The 19,658-nt window shown below is 49.2% G+C and overlaps 1 protein-coding gene across 3 annotated transcripts in view; it reads left to right on the plus strand.

Moving 5' to 3' along the window:
- ACOD1 (aconitate decarboxylase 1) overlaps positions 1-14,177 on the plus strand; it is a 59,622-nt gene extending 45,445 nt beyond the window's left edge. For all 3 annotated transcript variants that reach the window (XM_088457279.1, XM_088457287.1, XM_088457274.1), the window contains exons 3-5: positions 7,701-7,790; positions 8,861-9,066; positions 12,101-14,177. In XM_088457279.1, the coding sequence (XP_088313405.1) occupies positions 7,701-7,790; positions 8,861-9,066; positions 12,101-13,061 (1,257 nt within the window). In that variant the 3' untranslated portion in view covers positions 13,062-14,177. The remainder of the gene's footprint in view (positions 1-7,700; positions 7,791-8,860; positions 9,067-12,100) is intronic.
- Positions 14,178-19,658: the final 5,481 nt, after the last annotated feature.

Consider the following 19,658-nt stretch of genomic DNA (forward strand, 5'->3'; position numbering starts at 1 on the left):
CTACTTCAGGGTCCATAGGGTATCCACAGCATACCTTGGGGTATAGGTGTGACGTCAGTCGCAGGGCACCAAAGAGTTAAGCTTTCAGCCTCCCAGGATGCACTAGGTCCCCCTCCTATACCCCGCCCCCGGGCCAAGGCACCTCAGTTTAGTTTGGTGCCCGGCCGGAGTCGGGTGCACCTGTTGGAGTGGGGGCTAGAAGAGCCCCTGAAGCTTATTCTTCATGCAGCTGTGGCTGCACAACTGGATGTACAGCATGGACAGTCAGTCCTGACGTCCATGCTGTCTTCCCTACACCCCGCCGGTACCAGAACGCCGGTACTGATCCGGGGATGCTGGTGGGCGTCTGGGGTCACAGCTAGCGGTGACCCCAGATGCTCCGGACCATGGCCGGATTCAAGGGGGACAGAGGTAAGCAGCGGGGTCCCGCGGTGGGTCCCCGCTGATCACATGGTCCTAAGTCCCCAGGCAGGGGGCTCCCTGGGGACTGGCTGCAGCGTGGAGCCAGGCGACCAACCTGCGCTTCCACTACCCCCTGGGACAGCGGACCGCAGCAGAGCGGTAGCGCTGCGGCGTCCCAGGGGTTAAATGCATGCCAGGGGAGCGCGCCTTCCCTGTCTCACAGCCGGCGCCTCCCCCGCTGCACACAGCCCTCTCTGCATGCTGCCGACTGGTCCTGTGGCAGCGCTCCTCCCCCAGGCCAGCCTCCTCTCTGCTCCTCGGCGGCCATCTTCTCCAGAACGCATGGTGAACGCTGCTGGAAGCGCTGGACGGAAGCATCGTGGTCTGGGTCCCCCCGCATACCTCTCCTCCGCTGTGGTCAGGTCTGTGTATGCAGCGCTGTGTCCTACCAGGCCCTGTGTCTGTGTAGTTGAGTGATCAGCGCTGTTAGTGCAGGAATTGTTATTTCTCTGCATTGTATGTGACTGTGCTAGCGCTGCTGCCTGTAATCTTTTCTTCTCTAAACTGTCAGCTTTATTACTGTCCCTGTTCTTTCTGCTAAAGCCCTTGCGGTGCGGTGCTGCAGGGTGGTCTCTCGCCTATTTAATACTTAATTGGTGAGAGAGGTCACATACGTGGTGCCATCATGTCTGAAAGTGATTTTCCCCTCCGGCTACAGTGTACCACGTGCAAAGTACCGTTAGCGGAGGGGGAGGGTAGCGCGGAGGGCCTTTGCCGGCAGTGTTTGTCCATGGCGCGGCCTATTACGGTTACAGCACCGGTACAGGAGCCGCCCTGGGCTTGTTTCGCTCAGGCGTTAACAGCTTTAGTGGGCCAGTTAGCTCCGCAGCCCGCGTTTACTCCGATGGGTTTGTCCCAGCAATCTGTGGTGTCGTCACCCATGCAGGGGTTCCCACGACAATTGGTGGTACCCCACAGTCTCCCTATTTCCCCGCTCCCGGGTTCTCAGGAGCCAGCGTGGGTTAACTCCCTGACGAGTTCTGTACAGCACTTGTCGGATGTGTTGCAAGGGGAGTCTGTGATGCGGTCTCATAAAAGGCCGGTGGCGTCTCTGTCCGCTCCTTATGAGGATGACGAAGGGACGTCTGATGATGGGGAGATTCTAGATCCTTACGATCAGGAACCTCTCCATACTAAGGACGCTGATGCTAAGTCCAAAGTATATATTCCTGGACTTATTCGGGCGGTCCGCACAGCTTTGGTGATTGAGGACGAAGTTCCCCCAGCGGCTAAATCTAAGTATGCCTTTTTCAAAGATGTGAAGGGCGATGCCACAGTCTTTCCTCTTTCGGGTCAGTTGGTGGACCATTTAGAGGAGGCGTGGAAACAACCTGGCAAAAGATACCAGCCGCAGAGACGCCTGGCGGTGGCTTATCCGTTCGCGGATAATTATTTTGCGAAGTGGGAATCCCCTCCACAGGTGGATTCTCACGTGACCCGTCTTGTCCGTAGTGCCACATTGCCGATGCCATCCATGTCCTCCCTTAAGGATGCTACGGACCGCAAGGTAGAAATCTGCCTGAAGTCCGCTTATTCCCTTGCAGGGGGGGCAGCACGGCCGGCTATGGCCATTTGCTGGGTTGCCAGAGCGATGGAGCGCTGGGCGGATTCATTAGAGGCTTCTTTTGAATCCGACTGTCCGGCCGATCAGGCGGAGTTGATTGGCAATCTCCGTGATTCGGCCACCTACATCAACGAGGCGGCTCTAGACATTAGTACTCTGGTGTCTAGAATTTCTTCAGCAGCGGTAGCTGCTCGTCGCACCTTGTGGCTGCGATCCTGGAAGGCGGACGCAGATTCCAAGAAAGGTCTGGAAGCGTTGCCGTTTACCGGAGAAGTTCTCTTCGGTCCGGATCTGGATAAGATTGTGGCCACGCTGGCGGCAGCCAAATCTGCCTGTCTCCCGTCGGCCGCTGCTCCTTCTGGTTCGGGACCATCGTCCTTTCGGTCATCTAGGGCCCAGGGCAGGCCCAAACCACAGTCGTTTCCTCGACAGGCTGGCCCTAAGAAATCGGTCAAGCCCCGGAAGCAGGCATGGAGTACCAGACGTCCGGCCCCCAAGCCAGATGACAAGCCTGCGGCCTGACGGTCCGGGCCTCCCTTCGGGGGATCCCAGGGTGGGAGGCCGCCTGCTACAGTTTGCCCAGTGTTGGTCGACCACTACGACAGACACTTGGGTTCTGGAGGTGGTTTCTCACGGATACGCCCTCTCCTTCCGGCACAGACCCCCGGGTCGCTTCTTCACCACGGGTCTCCCATCAGACCGGAACAAGGCTACGGAGCTGCGGAAGGTATTGCACACTATGCTCCAGGCTGGAGTTATAGTGGCGGTTCCATTCTCCCAGAGGGGCCAGGGTTTCTATTCAAATCTATTTTTGGTACAGAAACCCAATGGGTCATATCGTCCGATTCTCAACCTCAAAGCACTCAACAAGTCTTTGCGGGTCCCGAAGTTTCGGATGGAGACCCTACGGTCCATCATTCTGGCGCTGGAACCTGGGGACTACTTGGTGTCATTGGACATACAGGACGCTTACCTGCATGTCCCTATTCTTTGGCGCCATCAACAGTTCCTCAGGTTCGCAATCAGCAGCGACCACTTCCAGTTTCGGGCGTTACCTTTTGGCCTGGCAACAGCACCACGTGTTTTCACCAAGGTGATGGCGGTCATGGCGGCTTCTCTGCGGCTGCAGGGAGTCCGCATGTTGCCGTATTTGGACGACCTGTTATTGGTGGCAGGATCTCCAGAGCTCCTGTTACGCCACTTGGACCTGACCATTGCACTGCTGCAACGGCACGGCTGGCTAATCAACTGGCAGAAGTCCACTCTAATCCCGTCTCGGAGGATTCTGCATCTTGGAGCCTTATTGGACTCGGGACAGCAAAGGATCTTCGTGACGGAGGACAAGATCTCTGCTTTACAGTCAAGGGTGCGCAGTTGTCTGCACAGCCGCCGGGTGTCCTTACACTCGGCGATGAGGTTACTGGGCTCCATGGTGTCGGTGTTCGACATGGTGGAATACGCCCAGTTTCACTCCAGACCTCTGCAGCACCTGATCCTGTCCAAGTGGAACGGGCTGACTCAGTCTCTGAAGTCCCAGACGATTGTGCTCACCCAGGAGGTTCGCCTGTCCCTTACGTGGTGGTTACAGACGACCCACCTCAACAAGGGACGTCCGTTCTGGGTTCCAAATTGGGTCCTGTTGACAACGGACGCCAGTCTTCGGGGCTGGGGAGCAGTTTCGGGTCCACACTTGTTCCAGGGCAGGTGGACGCCGACAGAAGCGGAGCTTCCAATAAATATCTTGGAACTCCGTGCGGTCTTCAATGCTCTCCAGCAGGCACAGCGGTTTCTCCAGGGTCGCCCGGTGCAGGTCCAGTCGGACAACGCTACCACCGTGGCCTACATAAACAGGCAAGGAGGAACTCGCAGTCGGGCGGCTCTCGTAGAGGTCTCTCGGATCCTGGTTTGGGCGGAGCGCAATCTTTCGGCCATATCAGCGGTCTTCATCCCGGGAGTGCTCAATTGGGAGGCGGACTTTCTAAGTCGCCAGGACGTTCATCCGGGGGAATGGTCCCTGCACCCGGACGTTTTTCAACTACTGGTGGACAGGTGGGGTCTTCCAGAAATCGACCTCATGGCGTCCCGGCACAACAACAAGTTGCCGGTGTACGGGTCTCGCACAAGAGACGAAGGGGCGTCTCTGGTGGATGCTCTGTCCGTCCGGTGGACGTTCCGGTTCGCATACCTGTTCCCTCCGGTCTCCCTTCTTCCACGGGTAATCCGGAAATTCAAACAGGTAGGAGGGACGCTCCTGTTGATAGCTCCCGCGTGGCCCAGACGGCACTGGTTCTCAGACCTTCAGGGTCTGTCCGTGGACATTCCTCTGCGGTTGCCGCTACGACGGACCTTCTGTCTCAGGGTCCTTGCCTTCACCCGGACCTGACTCGGCTGTCTTTGACGGCGTGGCTGTTGAGACGGCCATGCTGAGGTCCCGGGGGTTTTCCAGCTCTGTGGTGCGTACCATGTTGCGAGCTCGGAAACCGTCTTCCGCGAGGATATACCATCGCGTGTGGCATACGTTCTTCCAGTGGTGTCGACCGAGAGGTTATGCACCGCGGGAGTTTCGTCTGTCTCGGATTCTCGCCTTCCTGCAAGCGGGACTAGATCATGGGCTTCGCCTTGCTTCTTTGAAGGTACAGGTTTCGGCCCTATCTGTCTGGTTTCACCGTAGGATTGCTACAATCCCGGATGTGCGCACCTTTATGCAGGGTGTTCTCCGCATTCAGCCGCCCTTTGTTCCACCTGTGGCGCCTTGGGATTTGGCTGTGGTCCTGAGGGCTCTCCAAGGACCGCCGTTTGAACCACTGGGCTCAGTGGATCTTAAATGGCTAACAGCTAAGACTGTTTTCCTTCTGGCCATTGCTTCGGCCAGACGTGTTTCTGAGTTAGGGGCTCTTTCTTGTAGACCCCCTTTCTTGGTTTTTTATGGGAACAGGGCAGTGCTCCGCACTCGGCCCGAGTTTCTTCCCAAAGTTGTTTCCCAGTTTCATATTAACGAGGAAATAGTTGTTCCGGCCTTTAACTCACCGGGTCTTTCCGTGGGTGAGGCCTCTTTGGATGTTGTGCGGGCCTTAAGGACTTATGTTGACCGCACTTCTTCGTTTAGGAAGTCGGACGCTTTGTTTGTCCTCTTTGGCTTCCGTAAAAAGGGTTGGCCTGCTTCAAAGCAAACTTTGGCAGCCTGGATCCGTATGGCTATTTCTGAAGCTTATCTTCATGAAGGCCTACCGGTCCCTCCTTCTCTGAAGGCTCATTCCACTAGGTCTGTGGGTCCTTCGTGGGCAGCTCGACGTGGTGCCTCGGCAGTTCAGATCTGCAAGGCTGCTACGTGGTCTTCTGTCCATACCTTCGTGAGGTATTACAGGTTTGACACCTTCGCCTCTCAGGATGCTTCCTTCGGGCGGCGGATTCTCCTTTCTGCACAGGAGCGTCCCCACCCTTAAAGGATACTGCTTTGGGACATCCCCAAGGTATCCTGTGGATACCCTATGGACCCTGAAGTAGAAAATATGAGATATGGTAAGAACTTACCCTTGTTATCTCTATTTCTACGAAGTCCATAGGGTTCCACAGGACTCCCGCCCTGTCGCACCTGTGCTGCAGATGGGCGTTGCTCTGGTCACCGGTTTTCCGTCTCCCTCTGGTGAGAATGTGATTCTTGTATGTGTCCAGATCTTTGTTCTCTCTCTTCCTTCTCCTCCTCCGGCCTATGGCTTGGTAACTAACTGAGGTGCCTTGGCCCGGGGGCGGGGTATAGGAGGGGGACCTAGTGCATCCTGGGAGGCTGAAAGCTTAACTCTTTGGTGCCCTGCGACTGACGTCACACCTATACCCCAAGGTATCCTGTGGAACCCTATGGACTTCGTAGAAATAGAGATAACAAGGGTAAGTTCTTACCATATCTCATATTATTAAGTTACATGCCCACTTCAGTCTTTGGAAACACTTCATAAAATGAACTTACTCCCATTTTTGTGGGGTGGTAGAAGCTTTAGAAAATGGACATGGTATTGCTAAGCGACAAAATAGAAACTTCGAAATAGATTTACTTACTCCAAACAAGGCCCATAATGTAAAATCTTATATATAAGATATATATAAGACTATTTATATGTTATATATGGTAACGTGGTAACATGCCACAAGGGGCGTGGCCACTGAAAAATGAGGCATGTCAACATTACACACACCCCTTTCTCATCACTCTGGGAACATTCCTTGCCATTCCATATGCACCTTAATGCCCGAGTAGTAGTGCCCCTCTTGCAATGCCCATTGTTGTAGTGCCCCTTATGCAATGTCCCCAGTAGCAGTGCCCCATGTAGTAGTGCCCTTTATACAGTGCCCTAGTAGTGCACCCTTATATAGTGCCCCCAGTAGTGCCCTTTATACAGTGCCTCCAGTAGTGCACCCTTATACAGTGCTCCCCTATGCAGTGCCCCTTATACCGTCCCCCTATGCAGTGCCCCTAGTAGTTGTCCCTCTTATGCAAGCCCCCAGTAGTGGTCCCCATTATGCAGGCCCCCAATAATGTTCCTTATACAGTATCCCCAGTATGCAGTGCCCCCAGTAGTGGTCCCTCCTATGCAAGCCCCCAGTAGTGCCCTTTATACAGTACCCCCAGTAGTGGTCCCCCTTATGCAGGCCCTCAGTAGTGCTCCTTATACAGTGCCCGAAGTAGTGATCCCCCCTATGCTGTGCCCCTTATACAGTGCCCCCAGTAGTGGTCCCTTTTATGAAGGCCAACAGTAGTGATCTCCCCTATGAGTTTCCCCTTAAACAGTACCTTCCGTAGTGCATAAAACACACAGACGGACAGACATACATACATACACACACACATAACACTGACTTGACTTAGCTGAAACCCTGCTCCTGCCGCGCCCTCCGCTATCTGCTCCTCCATCCTCCCGCTGGGTCCCGTTTGGTACTATGGGAGAGACGTCATGACGTTTCTCCTGTCACCCACTGCAGGAGCCGGAAGGCGGAGCTCATGAGTGAGCTCCAGCCAGGCTCCGGCAGTGGTTGCAGCAGCCAATGAGAGTCTGTCTGACTCTCATTGGCTGCTGAAATACACACATCGGCGCCGGGTAGTACGAGTGTACTACCCAGCACCGGTGGCGATGTGTGGTTAACAGTGTAGTACGGACTGCACCCACTGCGGTCTGCACTACACTGGCTGACTAGGGCGGGCCTGTACCGTGGTCGGCAGTTTTGATATGAGTACTGTGTTTTTTTATACATGTGTGCCTCCCCAGCCATTACTGATACAGACATATATATATATAACTACTCTTTTAGTGAATTGTTCCACACATAGAGATGAGAGTCCATATAAAAAGTATTTCCATTAAAGTGACCAGTACAGTATGATTGGAATGTATTACTTATTCTTTTCCTGCGTTACTTTTATAATTTCATTTGCTCCAAAATTGGTAGACATGTAAAAAAAAAGCAAGATAAAAGCTCACAAATACACCTCATCATCACTGAGATGAAGATTGTCCTCCACTGTCAGATGTAATTTACTTTTCCAGTAATCGCACAAGAAAATTAAATAAAAATCTCTTTAAACACTTATCTATCATTTTGTGTTTGGCAATGACAGCTGTTCTGGGTATACTTCTTCCCTTTTTGTTTTGTCTTATGTGGTCACCTTTCTTATTGATTTCAGATTTACAGCACTGACATTTCCAGCACGGTTTGGGGCCAGTCAGATCTCCGTCTCCCTCCCCTCTATGCGTCTTTTGTCAATGGCATTGCTGTAAGAGACATTTACAATAATCTTTGTGTACAATTATCTCTGATCAATGTTAGATTGCTGCTCATCTTCCTGCTCAGGCTACAGTATGGTAATGATACATAATGACATATAAGTTTTGTGCACGGTTCTTCTAGAACTTAAGAAAAGTAATGCTACTGTAATTCAAGGCTCATTAGCTCAAAGGAGCAACTTGATATTAGTATTATGTGTTTATCCCTAAAACTGGCAGGAAAATATGTATTGGATAAATGCATTTTCAGAATTGGATTTACCTATATGCTATTGGAATATGTATGAATAAAGTATTATAATCACTCTAAAGTCATTTCAAAGGAAGATGGGTGTTGGACCTTTACTTTATGGCTTAATGTAGATGCAGTTCCATGGAAGCAACATGGCAAATGATTATGCCTATAGGGATAAATTAAAATGCTGCATTGCCTGTTCCTAGTTTAAAGAATAATTCCACCTTTTGGGTGGACAATTTTAGAACTAACTCCCTTTTACCTTGATGTAAATGTGATGGCTCTAATATACTATGTAGTGGTAGCTAAAGAAATGGGGTCCCCAAAAGAAGAAGATCTACTATTGAGTAGGCTGCATGTAGAACCCTGTGCCAGCCATGCCTCTGATCCCATCATTATACCACTTGATTCTGCAATCACAATGGTCCTAGTGCCATACTGATAAGCACTGAAACTTATAATTTTGGCAGCTGTATTAATGAGATGTTTATAGCAGAAAGTAAGACGCTCCAACTGAGGCCCTCATTTGGGGGTTTGATTTCTTCTGGGATCCCATAGTAAAAAGTAGGTAAGGAGAAGCAAGGGGTTGGTTTGTTAAGTTTTGTTTCCAAACTATGGAATTATTATTTAACATGAGTTCATGGCAAACTGACTATAAATATGGCCCCATTATACTATAACTCTAACCCACATCCCTGCTACATAATATATTACTCATTATTGTTTAAGGATGTCAAATCTTCATTTAGGTTACCATAGATATTATCTAGAATTCCGATATATTTATTTATATTAATATTCTTACTGTCATATATTATTTCCTAGGTTCACTCAATGGACTTTGATGACACCTGGCATCCTGCCACTCATCCATCGGGTCCGATCCTCCCTTCTTTGATTGCCCTCACAGAAACACAGCCTGCACATATGAAGAAGTCTGGATTAGATTTTCTATTAGCATTTAATGTTGGCTTAGAAGTGCAGGGAAGACTCATGCATTTTTCTAATGAAGCAAGCAATATCCCAAAAAGGTATGAAATGCATTGTTTAGACTAGTAACACATAGAGTTTACAGTGTTAGCTCTGTTTGGAACTTGTCTTACCCAGTATAATAATGTTGATGAAAACAGTTGTAAAATATAGTAATATAATGATTTTTAAGGTGAACTGTGAAGTCTCTAATGCCTCTGATACATGGTCACTTCTTAGGGTTATATACAGACAGCATAAGCAGGGTGGGCCTGATTCTGAGCTCAGGGCTGCCATCAGCAATTGTGGGGCCTGGGACTGACAAAATAGGCATGGCCCCTGGGCCCCCCTTCCCCCGCTACGTCTCATGAGTCATGACTTACCTTATCACCTTGAAGAATGCTCCTTCCTCCTGGCTTCTTCTCCTCCAGGTCTGGCTGGCGCTGATCCTCACACGCCGCGGCTCCTCTGACCTTTTCCTTCCAGCGGCGTGGCATGATGTCATGACGTTACGCGCGCCGACTCCAAAGGGAAGAAAGAAAATTATTGAACAGGGGCAAACACAGGATTTCTGGGGGTGGGGGGGGGGGGGGGTTTGGGCGGTTCCTATATATATATATATATATATATATATAATATATATATATACATATGTGTGTGTGTTTATTAAACACACACACATATATATATATATATACAGTATATAGCAAACATGTTATATATAAAACACACATATATACATACACATTAATACATACATACACTTATTTCCACACTAACACGTATACAGTATACTCACACTAACATACATGCAGATATATACACACACTAACACGTATACAGTATAGTCACACTAACACATATACAGTATACACACACTAACATACATACACATATATATACACACTAAAACATACATACACATATACATACACATATATACACTCTTAACACATACATACACATATACACACTAAAATACATACACATATATACACTCTAACACATACATACACATGCTAAAACACAGTACATACTTATTACTTACACTTATGAGCATTAGCAGGTTGCTAATGGGGATGGGCACCTATACCCCGCACCCTCCTCAATGACACGATTTGCGAGTGTCTGGGGCGTTGTGCTACATTGGTACCGCCCCCACGTTCAGAGAATTAATTTAGGAGGGTAAACGGTCCATGGGGGGGGCGGGTAGTGTGGGATGTGCAGCAGTGGGAGGAGCGGGCCACCTCCTGTTCAGCCAGTGTCTGGGCTCGGGACTATAGTCCCAGCAGTCCCCCCTGATGGCGCCCTGTCTGAGCCAGACGCAAAGCGGCTGACGCCCTCTAAGGCCCAGTTATACTAACTTCTCAAGTGATTCAAGTCTACAGTACGTACTTGCCTACTCTCCAGGAACATCCAGGAAACATCCAAATCTCGGGTGGTTCTCCCATGCGTCCGGAAAAGTGGGTAAATCTCCCCTCGCCGCAGCCCAATGCCACCCACTTTCCGAGTGAAGCAGCATTGTAAAACGGGGCAGTGCCACGATAACGCAATTGCGCTGCCACACCCCCCACACCACAGAGTTTTTTTTATACTACTCATTGTGTTAATTATGCCACACAAAGAGATGAGAGTCTATATAAAAAGTATTTCCATTAAAAGGACTAGTACGGTACAATTGGAATTTATTACTCGTTCTTTTCCAGCGTTACTTTTAGAAATTGTTTCACAATTGTTAGAAAAAAGTAGGATGAAAGCTCACAAAACACCTTATCATATACTAATGCGTGTAGCCATCCATCTCCATGTGTATGGTCACACAGGCCCTGATTCAGAGCCGGACGCTCTGACAGAGCGCTCGCTCTGAATCAGGTCCGGGCTATTTTTTTTTTAGAATGGCCTCCTGACCGCTCGCATAGCTGTGGGTGACCACCCACAGCTATAGCGAGCGGCCAGGAAGATGGTCGCGATGGTCAAGACCATCACGACCACCCGGCTTGCGATGAGGCCCTTGTGGTAGGGTCTCGTTGCCGCAAGCCCCAGAGAGATTTCGGCAACGAGACCCTACCACAATCTCTCCCACTGACATCTCTCCCACTGACATTACTCGTGATGTCAGTGGGGCCGGCCCCAAACGGAGGCGTTCACATAGGAAAGCCTCCGTTTGGGCAGCCACTCCCCTGGTCCGCCCACCAAAGGGGGCGAGCTGTCACTCAACATAGACAGCTCGCCCCCTTTGTTGCGAGACCTGGAACGACGGAGTGCCCGTTGCTATCCGTGTCTTGCGCATGCGCACGGCGGAGCAGGCTCCGTCGTGCGCATGCGCACTGGCCCACCATCGACCCGGTTGCGAGTGCACAGTGCTTGCGACCGGGTCTCAATCAGGCCCACAGTCCACTATTTTTCTGTCTGCAGCCGTAGCCATCATTATTACTATCAGCACTAACACCCACCACATGCTGGGTGCAAAAGATCCATCTGAAGCAGATGTCCAATCTCTGTCGCATGCTTCAAACAAGCATGGAAGTTGGGCTATGTGTCCACGACACTCGAACAAAACGGATATGTTCTGTACGTCCATGCGGTAACCACCCAGTAATGCCCATTTCACAGATATAGAGAGATGCAACCATGCACAAAGCAAACTGCCTGCTCTCATGTCCTCTGTCAATGGGGCATATGTATCAAAGCTTGATGTGAGATAAAATTGTGAAATATATATCACCAACCAATCAGCTCCAAACTATCATTTCTTAAACACAGCCTGCAAAATGTAAGTTAGAAGCTGATTGGTTGGTGATATATATCTCACAATTTTATCTCACATCAAGCTTTGATACATATGCCCCAAAAGTGCGTATACATGGTGCAGCGCAAGCTCAGTCTGCGGTTGCTCCCTTTGGCACAATTGATTTTTACGGTTTCATTCAACAGTGCAGCTTGTACCTGAGAATTAGCAATTGACCACTGAAGGCTACATATTTCCAGTGGTCCATGATAGCATAGTCATCTTAGTATTGTATGTGTCATAATACATTCATTGCACTGTGCATCTTTTGTCTAAAATATGTTTATTTTCTCTATATGTATCTGCAGGTTTCACCCTCCTGCTGTGGTTGGTACAATGGGAAGTGCTGCAGCAACATCTAAAGTTTTAGGTTTGGATCAGTCTCAGTGCAGAGAAGCGTTAGCTATTGCTGCATCATATGCCGGGGCTCCTATGGCTAATGCAGCCACTCAGACGAAACCCCTGCACATAGGTAATGCTGGGAGACACGGTCTGGAAGCTGCCTGCTTTGCATATTTAGGTCTTGAGGGAAATAAGCAGATTTTGGATTTAGAGTCTGGCTTTGGTGCTTTCTATCATGACTATAACCCACAAACTCTGCCCTCACTCCAGGCCTATGATTGGCTGCTAGAAAAACAAGCTGTGGCTGTTAAACGATTCCCCGCTCACCTTGGCATGCATTGGGCAGCAGATGCAGCATGCGCGGTACGGAAACACATTGCCGGAGATAATGAGTCACTGCCAGTTAATAACATTCACAAAATCACACTCAAAATCCCAGATGTTAAGTATGTGAATCGGCCCTTCCCATCTTCAGAGCATGAAGCTCGCCATTCCTTCCAGTTCAATGCATGCACTGCCCTCCTCGATGGAGCTGTGTCTGTCCAGTCATTCAGTGATCACAATATATCCAGGCCTGTACTGAGGGAACTACTTGGTAAAATAGAGGTTGTTCACCCAACTGACAATAAGCCCAGTTTTGAGAAACTGTATTGTGAGGTGAATGTTACACTGACAAATGGAGCCACCTATACAGAGAGGTGCAACACATTCTATGGTCACTGGAGGAACCCGCTGAGCAATGAAGACCTTGTGAAAAAGTTCAAGTCTAATGCATCCACAGTTCTGTCAGTGGATGGAGTGGAAGCTATTGTGGAGATGGTGAATAAGCTGGAAGACGTGTCAGATTGCTCAGTGCTATGCTCACTTCTCAGACTAAGAAATCAGACTTCTGACAAGCAAAAAATGTCATTGTACAATAAGTCATGAGTGCTTGGATATACCTCCATATGTTTACATGTGTCTGACGAGTAAATATCACAAAGGTCTCCTGATCTGATGTTTAAGACATTTCAATATCAAATACTTTGCACTTTACTGGTTGTGCTGCGGAAAGGTGTAAATAGTACATCTGTATGATGCACAAGTATAATATGTACATATTAGTGATACATTGGTACTAGTCCTGCCCATTTTCTACTTTTTCATTCATAGTCACCATCCATGATATTTAACAATAAAATACTTAGACTGACTTGTATTTAGTTTTTTACCAACTAAAATCCATAATATAAATGGGATAATTTATTTTTTTCAAAGCAATCTTATATAGCGTCATCTTAGAAATCTCTATCATTTGAAGAGAGATGAGTACTGTATTAATCATTTGTGATTTATTGTTCTATAAATGTATTTGTAGTTTCTGCTATATGAGGGATGGGGTTTACATATAAAATGGCAATATGTTGATTTTGGGCTCTATCCCAATCATTTTCTCCAACACTTTATAATTCTAATGCTGAAATGAATAGTAAACTACTATAGCATACTGGCTGCCAGGTGGGAGGTGCAGGGGCGTAGTGCGGCCAAGTGGGCGTGTTGGGTGGGGCGTGATGGCACGATCACATTAACTCAGCACCACCTCTTGCTATACAATGATGTAATCACCAGCTTTCTCAAATGGGTGGGGGGCATGATGTTGCAATTTAGCACAAATTGCGCACCAAGTAATAGAACAGCCCACTTCTCTCAGAAAGTGGGTGACACCAGGCTGCTGCGAGGGGAGACTTACCTACTTTTCTAGTCACCTGGGATAGCACCTGAGATTCTGAAGTCTCCTGGACATCCTGGAGAGTTGGCAAGTATGTACTATAGACTTGAAGCTCAGGAGAAGTTAATAAAACTGGACCTTGTAGTTGGTTGCTGTAAGGCTTCCCATTTACTTTAATAATCCATCAAAAGACAAATCCACAATTTGTATAACAGTGATCTACTCTCCTTTAGTGATTAGGCTTTGTCTGTTGTGTACAGTAGTTCATTTAACAAATATTAATAAGTGAAATCAGCTAAAAAAAATGTGAAATGTGCACTAACATTTTTGTGTACAGTAAGTGTAATCTTAATGATGATCTGTTTCTCACTGCATATTTTTTGTCATTAATTTAAATGTGATTATATGAAAAATAAAGGTTTCTTTTATGATATTATACAAGTGTCCACTCTTAGCGTCTTCCCCCACCATCATTACCTGCACACAGCATCCTGTTAGGCCTTGTCTGAGTGCTGAGAGAGGAGAGCTCTTTCAGATCCAACAGACAGAACCTGTCCACAAATCCAGCAGCTAGAACACATAGGTGCGCATGTAGGATCAGACGCATTTATCACCCTGGATGTTAGCAGGAAAAGAAGCACGCATAGACAAATGCATTTAAGGCGTATATGTTCATTCGTATACATCCCCTAGATTGTTAGCTCCTAGGAGCAGTGTCCTCCTCCCTACTGTCACACAGCCCTCTTCTCTAGCACTTCAATGACAGCCTTCACCTTCCCAGCTGTATTGTGTATGGAGAATTGTGTTGCTATTTGTTACTTGTGCTCTGTTTATATTTTGGTTACTGTATTGTAATGTAATGTTCTGTGTACCCTGTACTATATGTACGGCACTGCGGACCACTTGTGTCACCCTATAAAGAAAATTATATAATAATAATAATCTCAAGAGACATTTAGACTTACATCAGTAGCATATGCACCAGGTTTATGTACAGAGTAACAAGCATATATATATATGCCACTCAACATCGTAGAGAAAGTAAAAAGAAATAGCACAGAGATATTGCTTGATAGTGGTAGTACTGTACTAAATGGAACATTCACATTTCTGTATTTATACACAATGTAATAGTGCAATGAAGTGTCATATAAGGGAGTGTGTCTTTATGCATTTATTAATCAAAGTGAAAGTCGTATGTTATATAAAATATAATTAATTTCAATATAAACACATGTACAAATTAATTATAGATTGAATTGTTTTGAATAGAAAAATCTATTATTTTCTTCTTTAGAAATCAAATGGTAATCTTATTTTCTGCTATAGCCCAAATAACAATGAGTACAGCTGTACAAACCTCCTATTCAGTAAACCACACAACTTGGTTAAGTTTCACTAGACTAGTGGCCTGAATTACACACATTTCCAACACTAGCCACAGAATAAAGTGTCAAGGCCTGGAATGCTACAAGTGTGCCACACAACAATAGCTTTATGATGTGGTTCATGTTCAGGGAATGTAGATCCAAGCACTAATGAATTGAGAATGGAAGGTTTGGTGAGATTAAGGTCTCTTTTTCTCAAAGTGTATAGTGCAGACAAACATCCATATAAATCAGGTAAGACATATTGGTAAACTGCAGTGAGCTAGCTATCAGGTAAACAGCAGATAAAAAAGAGAAACATAATAAGCGTGGTTTGTACAGTTCTCCTGGCTTCTTACAAGTACAATACGCCAAACAGCGCTAGATGCTTGGCATGGGTGAGACACCAAGTCCCGTGCAAATCTTCTAGCGTTGGCTTCTTTTTTGCTGAAAATGTGTAAGTCGCAATACGATGTGAGTAGGACACACCAGGATAGTGTGCTGATTAATTTGAGACGCGGCCATTGTATATCTGTTCGCTACCCAACGCTAATAGAGAGGGGCTATTTCTACTTCAGGGTCCATAGGGGGTCCACAGGGTTGACCTTGGGGTATAGCTGGATCTGGATCCACGGGCACCACGCAGTTAAAGCTTTGCTGCTCCCAGGATGCACTTGGGTCCGTCCTCCTCTATACCCCGCCCCGGCCACAGGCACCTCAGTTTTAGTTGGTGCCCGGCCGGAGTCGGGTCACCCTGTCGCAGTGGGGCTGCAGGAGCAGCCCCTAAGCTTTATTTTAAAAGGGAAATTTTTTTTTTTTTTTTCTATTTTACACTTTTAGAGCGGCAGCATCAGACTGTCCTTTAGGACGTCCACGCTGCCGCTCCTTCTCCCGCTGGCGCCGCGACGCCAGTACAGCTCTGGGGATCGCGGCGGGACCCCAGAGCCTTTACTAGCCGGGCTCTGTGGACTCCCTTGACTGCTGCCGGACGCGACGGGGATCAGGTAAGCCGCCGGTTGCTGCGTGCGGCGGCCCGCGGATACTTCAATGCAGTCAGGAGCCTCCGGTCTCTGGGGACAGACCGGAGGCGCTAGCAGCGGCGGCGGGCTCCCCCTCAATTGAGGAATACCCCACGTGTCCGCTACACCACCAGGGTATCAGGCTGGTAGCGGGACTGGCAACCCGGGGGTTAATTGCTAGCCAGGGGAGGCAGCCTTCCCTGTCTAGCGGCTCCTCCCCTCAGCTCAGCGCGCCTTTTAACTAGGAATCTGGCGTCGCTGAGCTGCTCTTATCTCTCGGCCACTCCTCCTCTGAGGTCTCCGGCGGCCATCTTTACTGGCACATCGCAGACTCCCAGGCGGTATCAAGTGGACCGGTCCCCCTGTGTACCTCTCCCCTGCTAAAGGACAGTGTACACAGTGCTATAGCCCTCCCAGACACTGAATCTGGGCGGTTGATTGTAGCGGAAGGTGCAGTGAGTACTAACTTTTCTGCATTGTATGTGACTATTGCTAGTGCTGCCTGTCTGTGACTTATTCTCCTTGCTGTCAGCTTATAACTATCCCTTTCCTTCTCCTACGGCCCGCAGGTGTGTGGGGGAAGGGCGTTTTTCTGAGACCCTCACTTATATAAAACACGTATTTGTGGGGTCAGTCACATACTGTTGTGTGCTACACTGTACCATATCTGGGCTGTTGTGTCGCATACTGGTGAGTGCGCGGGTGTTAAAACCGTAATTCCTCTGGTGATACCTATTTCTTGTGATTTACGGTATCATGTCTGATGAGGAGACTGAGCGCTCTGTGGCTCCTGTGTTATTTTCCTGCAGACGCTGTGCTGCTGGAGTTGATGGGGAGGACTTATCTCAGGATGGTCTGTGCGGGCGGTGCCAGCTGGTACCGGGCCCCTCCAACCCCCCTGTATCACAGGACCCTCCTTGGGCGATGTTTTCACAGGTGCTGGCGTCTATTGCGGACCGGTTATCGGTCCCATCAGCGGTCCCTTCTAGGGCATTGCCGCAGCCCACCATCCCCCATTCCCCGGGGGTTCCACAAATGTTGCGGTCTCCCCCCGGGGCCCAGACTGTGGGTCCTTACTCGGGACTGCCTGTGTATGTGCAGTCTTCCCCAGGGACGCGTCAGTCTGTAGTGCCTTTGCAGAGTTTTGCTCCGACGGCTGCTCCGCCTTGGGTGGATGTTCTATCCAGCTCCGTACAGAGTCTGGCGGCTTCATCCTCGGCGTTTCAGTCCATGTTGCAAGGTGATGTGCCACCAAGGGTGTCTAAACGTCCGGTTGTGAGTTCACTAGCTGCGCAGTTGTCGGACTCGGAAGTGTCCTCAGATGATGGAGAAATCCATGAGGACTCTGACTCTGATGTCATGGGGCAGGAGGTGGAAGCTAAGTCCTCCATTAATGTTCCAGCCTTAGTTAGGGCGGTGCGGGCTATCCTACATGTTGAGGATGATGCGCCGGCTCCTAGGTCGAAGTTTCCTAATTTTAAAAAGGCCAAGGTGACTTCAACTGTGTTCCCCCTGTCTGATCAATTATCGGATCATATGGCGACGGCCTGACAATTACCTAGTCCATCCACAGAAGAGGTTGGCGGCGAACTATCCTTTTCCTGAAGCTCATTGCAGGAAATGGGAAACTCCGCCGGCGGTGGATTCCCACGTTACCCGCTTGATCAAAAGCGTGACGCTGCCATTGCCGTCTATCTCCTCTTTGAAGGATCCCACGGACAGGAAGGTGGAGACTTGTTTAAAGTCCATTTATTCTCTTTCCGGGGCGGTGGCTAGCCCGTCCATGGCTATCTCCTGGGTGGCTAAAGCCATTGAGGCATGGGCCAATGCCTTGGAGGATACCTTTCCTGATGAGGCTCCGGATATCCAGAGAGCGTTAGTGGGACAGATGCGGGATGCAGCTTCCTATATTGGGGAAGCGTCTTTGGATGCCAGCCTGTTCACTTCTAGGGTGTCGGCTGCAGCGGTGTCTGCTCGGCGCTCCCTGTGGCTGAGGTCCTGGAGGGCTGATGCAGATTCAAAAAAGGGTCTGGAGGCCTTGCCTTTTAATGGTGATTTACTATTTGGTCCGGATTTGGACAAAATAGTGGATACTTTGGCTAAGTCCAAGTCGGCTTTTCTCCCTTCGGCCTCTGCGCTGGCTAAAGTGAGGAGCTCTGCCTTTCGGTCCTTTCGGGTTCAGGGTAAGGCCAAGGACCAGTCCTTCCTGAGACATTCGGCGACCAAGGCCGCACCCAAGCCCAAGAAGCAGGCATGGAGTGCTCGGCTCCCTTCTTCCAAGCAGGAGGATAAGCCTGCTGCCTGATGGGACGGTCCTCTCTCTGGGGGACCCCAGAGTGGGAGGCCGACTTCTCCAATTCGCCCAGTGTTGGCACAGTACCACCACGGATGCCTGGGTTCGAGAAGTCTCTCAGGGGTACGCCCTGTCTTTTCGGTTCAGGCCGCCCCACCAGTTTTTCTGTACGAGTCCTTCTCTGGACAAGACCAAGGCTGGTCAGATTCAGGTAGCTATAGAATCCTTGCTACAAGCAGGGGTCATTGTTCCCGTTCCGCAGTCTCAGCGCGGGACGGGGTACTATTCTACTCTGTTTCTGGTACAGAAACCCAATGGTTCTCATCGCCCTATCCTGAATTTGAAGTCTCTGAACAGATACCTCAGAGTTCCCAGGTTCAGGATGGAAACGTTACGTTCCATCATTCTGGCGATGGAACCCGGGGATTATATGGTCTCCCTCGATATCCAGGACGCCTATCTCCATGTGCCCATAGCACCGGCACATCAGCGGTATCTGAGGTTTGCTATCCTGAACCATCACTACCAATTTCGGGCGTTGCCTTTTGGCCTTTCCACGGCTCCGAGGGTGTTCACCAAGGTGATGGCGGTTATGGCTGCCCACCTTCGGGGTCAGGGTCTATGTCTGTTGCCGTACCTGGACGATCTTCTGCTGCTGGCGAGCTCCCCGAAGGTGCTTCTTCGACATCTCCACCTGACCATTGCTTGTCTTCAAGCACACGGGTGGTTGATAAACTGGAAGAAGTCCTCCCTGATTCCATCACAGCGGATGGTTCATTTGGGAGCCCTGCTGGATTTTCGTCAGCAACGGATTTTCCTGACTCCAGAGAAGGTCTCCTCCCTGCAGCTGCGGATACACAGTTGCCTGAGCAGTTGCCGCCTGTCGGTCCATTCAGCTATGAGAGTTCTGGGGTCCATGGTGTCGACATTCGACATGGTGGAATTTGCCCAGTTCCATTCCCCGCCCCTGCAGGGGCTGATTCTATCGGAATGGAACGGGTTACCTCACCGGATCCGCTCTCAGATGCTGGTGTTGTCCCCGGAGGTTCGGCAGTCTTTGGCTTGGTGGCTTCAGACGGCGCATCTGGTTGAGGGGCGCCCATTTTGGATCCCGGACTGGGTCCTGCTCACGACGGA

This window comes from Taudactylus pleione, unplaced genomic scaffold (assembly GCF_031769625.1).
Source record: "Taudactylus pleione unplaced genomic scaffold, aTauple2 ptg000041l, whole genome shotgun sequence".
Classification (NCBI taxonomy): Eukaryota; Metazoa; Chordata; class Amphibia; order Anura; family Myobatrachidae; genus Taudactylus; species Taudactylus pleione.